The sequence below is a fragment of the Entamoeba dispar genome, genomic scaffold (genome assembly GCF_000209125.1).
Source record: "Entamoeba dispar SAW760 scf_1105229459827 genomic scaffold, whole genome shotgun sequence".
Classification (NCBI taxonomy): Eukaryota; Evosea; order Mastigamoebida; family Endamoebidae; genus Entamoeba; species Entamoeba dispar.
The window spans coordinates 1-1,623 of record NW_001853887.1 but is presented as its reverse complement, the minus strand read 5'-3'; the positions used below and the strand labels follow the sequence as shown (position 1 = coordinate 1,623).

The 1,623-nt window shown below is 26.4% G+C and overlaps 1 protein-coding gene across 1 annotated transcript, besides 4 other annotated features; it reads right to left on the bottom strand.

The window, feature by feature from the left end:
* The first annotated feature begins 429 nt into the window (after positions 1 to 429).
* Positions 430 to 531: a microsatellite.
* Positions 532 to 687: 156 nt separating this feature from the next.
* EDI_043140 (uncharacterized protein) lies at positions 688 to 1,433 on the bottom strand (the record flags this gene model as incomplete). The annotated part of the gene is made up of 3 exons (XM_001736396.1): positions 688 to 1,155; positions 1,191 to 1,290; positions 1,330 to 1,433. 3 exons carry the CDS (start codon positions 1,431 to 1,433, stop codon positions 688 to 690), a joined length of 672 nt encoding a protein of 223 aa, XP_001736448.1.
* Positions 738 to 910: a microsatellite.
* Positions 913 to 950: a microsatellite.
* Positions 1,434 to 1,440: 7 nt separating the features above from the next.
* Positions 1,441 to 1,542: a microsatellite.
* The last annotated feature ends 81 nt before the right edge of the window (positions 1,543 to 1,623 follow it).

The window sequence follows — 1,623 nt, the reverse complement described above, 5'->3', positions numbered from 1 at the left end:
ATAAAGTGATAAGTGACATATATATAGATATAAAAGGGTACATAAAGATAGAATATAGTAAAATGCAAGAGGTGGGGTTCGAACCCACGCCTCCGAAGAGAACAGTACCTTAAACTGCCGCCTTGGACCACTCGGCCACTCTTGCTGGTTGTCATATAATAAAATCAAAGAATAAAAACACTATAAAGGTATAAAGGTATAAAGGTATAAAGGTATAACTCTATATAGGTATAAAGGTATAAGAGGAATAGAATAGTATAAAGGTATAAAGGTATAACACTATAACACTATAGTCATATAGTCATATAAAGGTATAACTCTATAAGAATATAAGAATAGAATAGGGTAACACTATAGGAATAATATAAAGATAAAATAGAAAGTCTATATAGGATAAAGATAGAGTAAGAATAATAGAACATAAAAGGTTATAGATATCTAAACATTTACACATATATGAATATATAGATAGAAAAGGATCTAGAAATAAGAATAGAAAAGTATCTAGATGTATATATAGATATAAAGATAAGAACTAAGATGTAAGATGTAAGATGTAAGATATAAGATATAAGATATAAGATATAAGTAAACATATAGATTATAGGAGGCATAAAAAGTGTAAGGCCTCTGCGGGAATCGAACCCACGACCTTTCCCTTACTAGGGGAACGCACTGCCATCTATGCTAAGAGGCCTTCCAAGGATGGAGGTATATATAATATAAAAAAAAGGTGTAATATATATATAAAAAGTTGAAATAAATAAATATAAAAAGTTGGAATATATATATATAAAAGGTGTAATATATATAAAAGGTGTAATATATATAAAAGAAGGAATATATATATATATAAGGAAGAATAAATATAAATAAAAGATAAGGTATAATAAAATAATAAAGGTATAAAGTTATATAGATATATAAATATATATATAGATATAGATATAAAGGAATAAAGTAGAAAAGTAGAAAAGTAGAAATGATAAAGTTTAATATATAACATAAGTTATAAAGTGATAAGTGACATATATATAGATATAAAAGGGTACATAAAGATAGAATATAGTAAAATGCAAGAGGTGGGGTTCGAACCCACGCCTCCGAAGAGAACAGTACCTTAAACTGCCGCCTTGGACCACTCGGCCACTCTTGCTGGTTGTCATATAATAAAATCAAAGAATAAAAACACTATAAAGGTATAAAGGTATAAAGGTATAAAGGTATAACTCTATATAGGTATAAAGGTATAAGAGGAATAGAATAGTATAAAGGTATAAAGGTATAACACTATAACACTATAGTCATATAGTCATATAAAGGTATAACTCTATAAGAATATAAGAATAGAATAGGGTAACACTATAGGAATAATATAAAGATAAAATAGAAAGTCTATATAGGATAAAGATAGAGTAAGAATAATAGAACATAAAAGGTTATAGATATCTAAACATTTACACATATATGAATATATAGATAGAAAAGGATCTAGAAATAAGAATAGAAAAGTATCTAGATGTATATATAGATATAAAGATAAGAACTAAGATGTAAGATGTAAGATGTAAGATATAAGATATAAGATATAAGATATAAGTAAACATATAGATTATAGGAGGC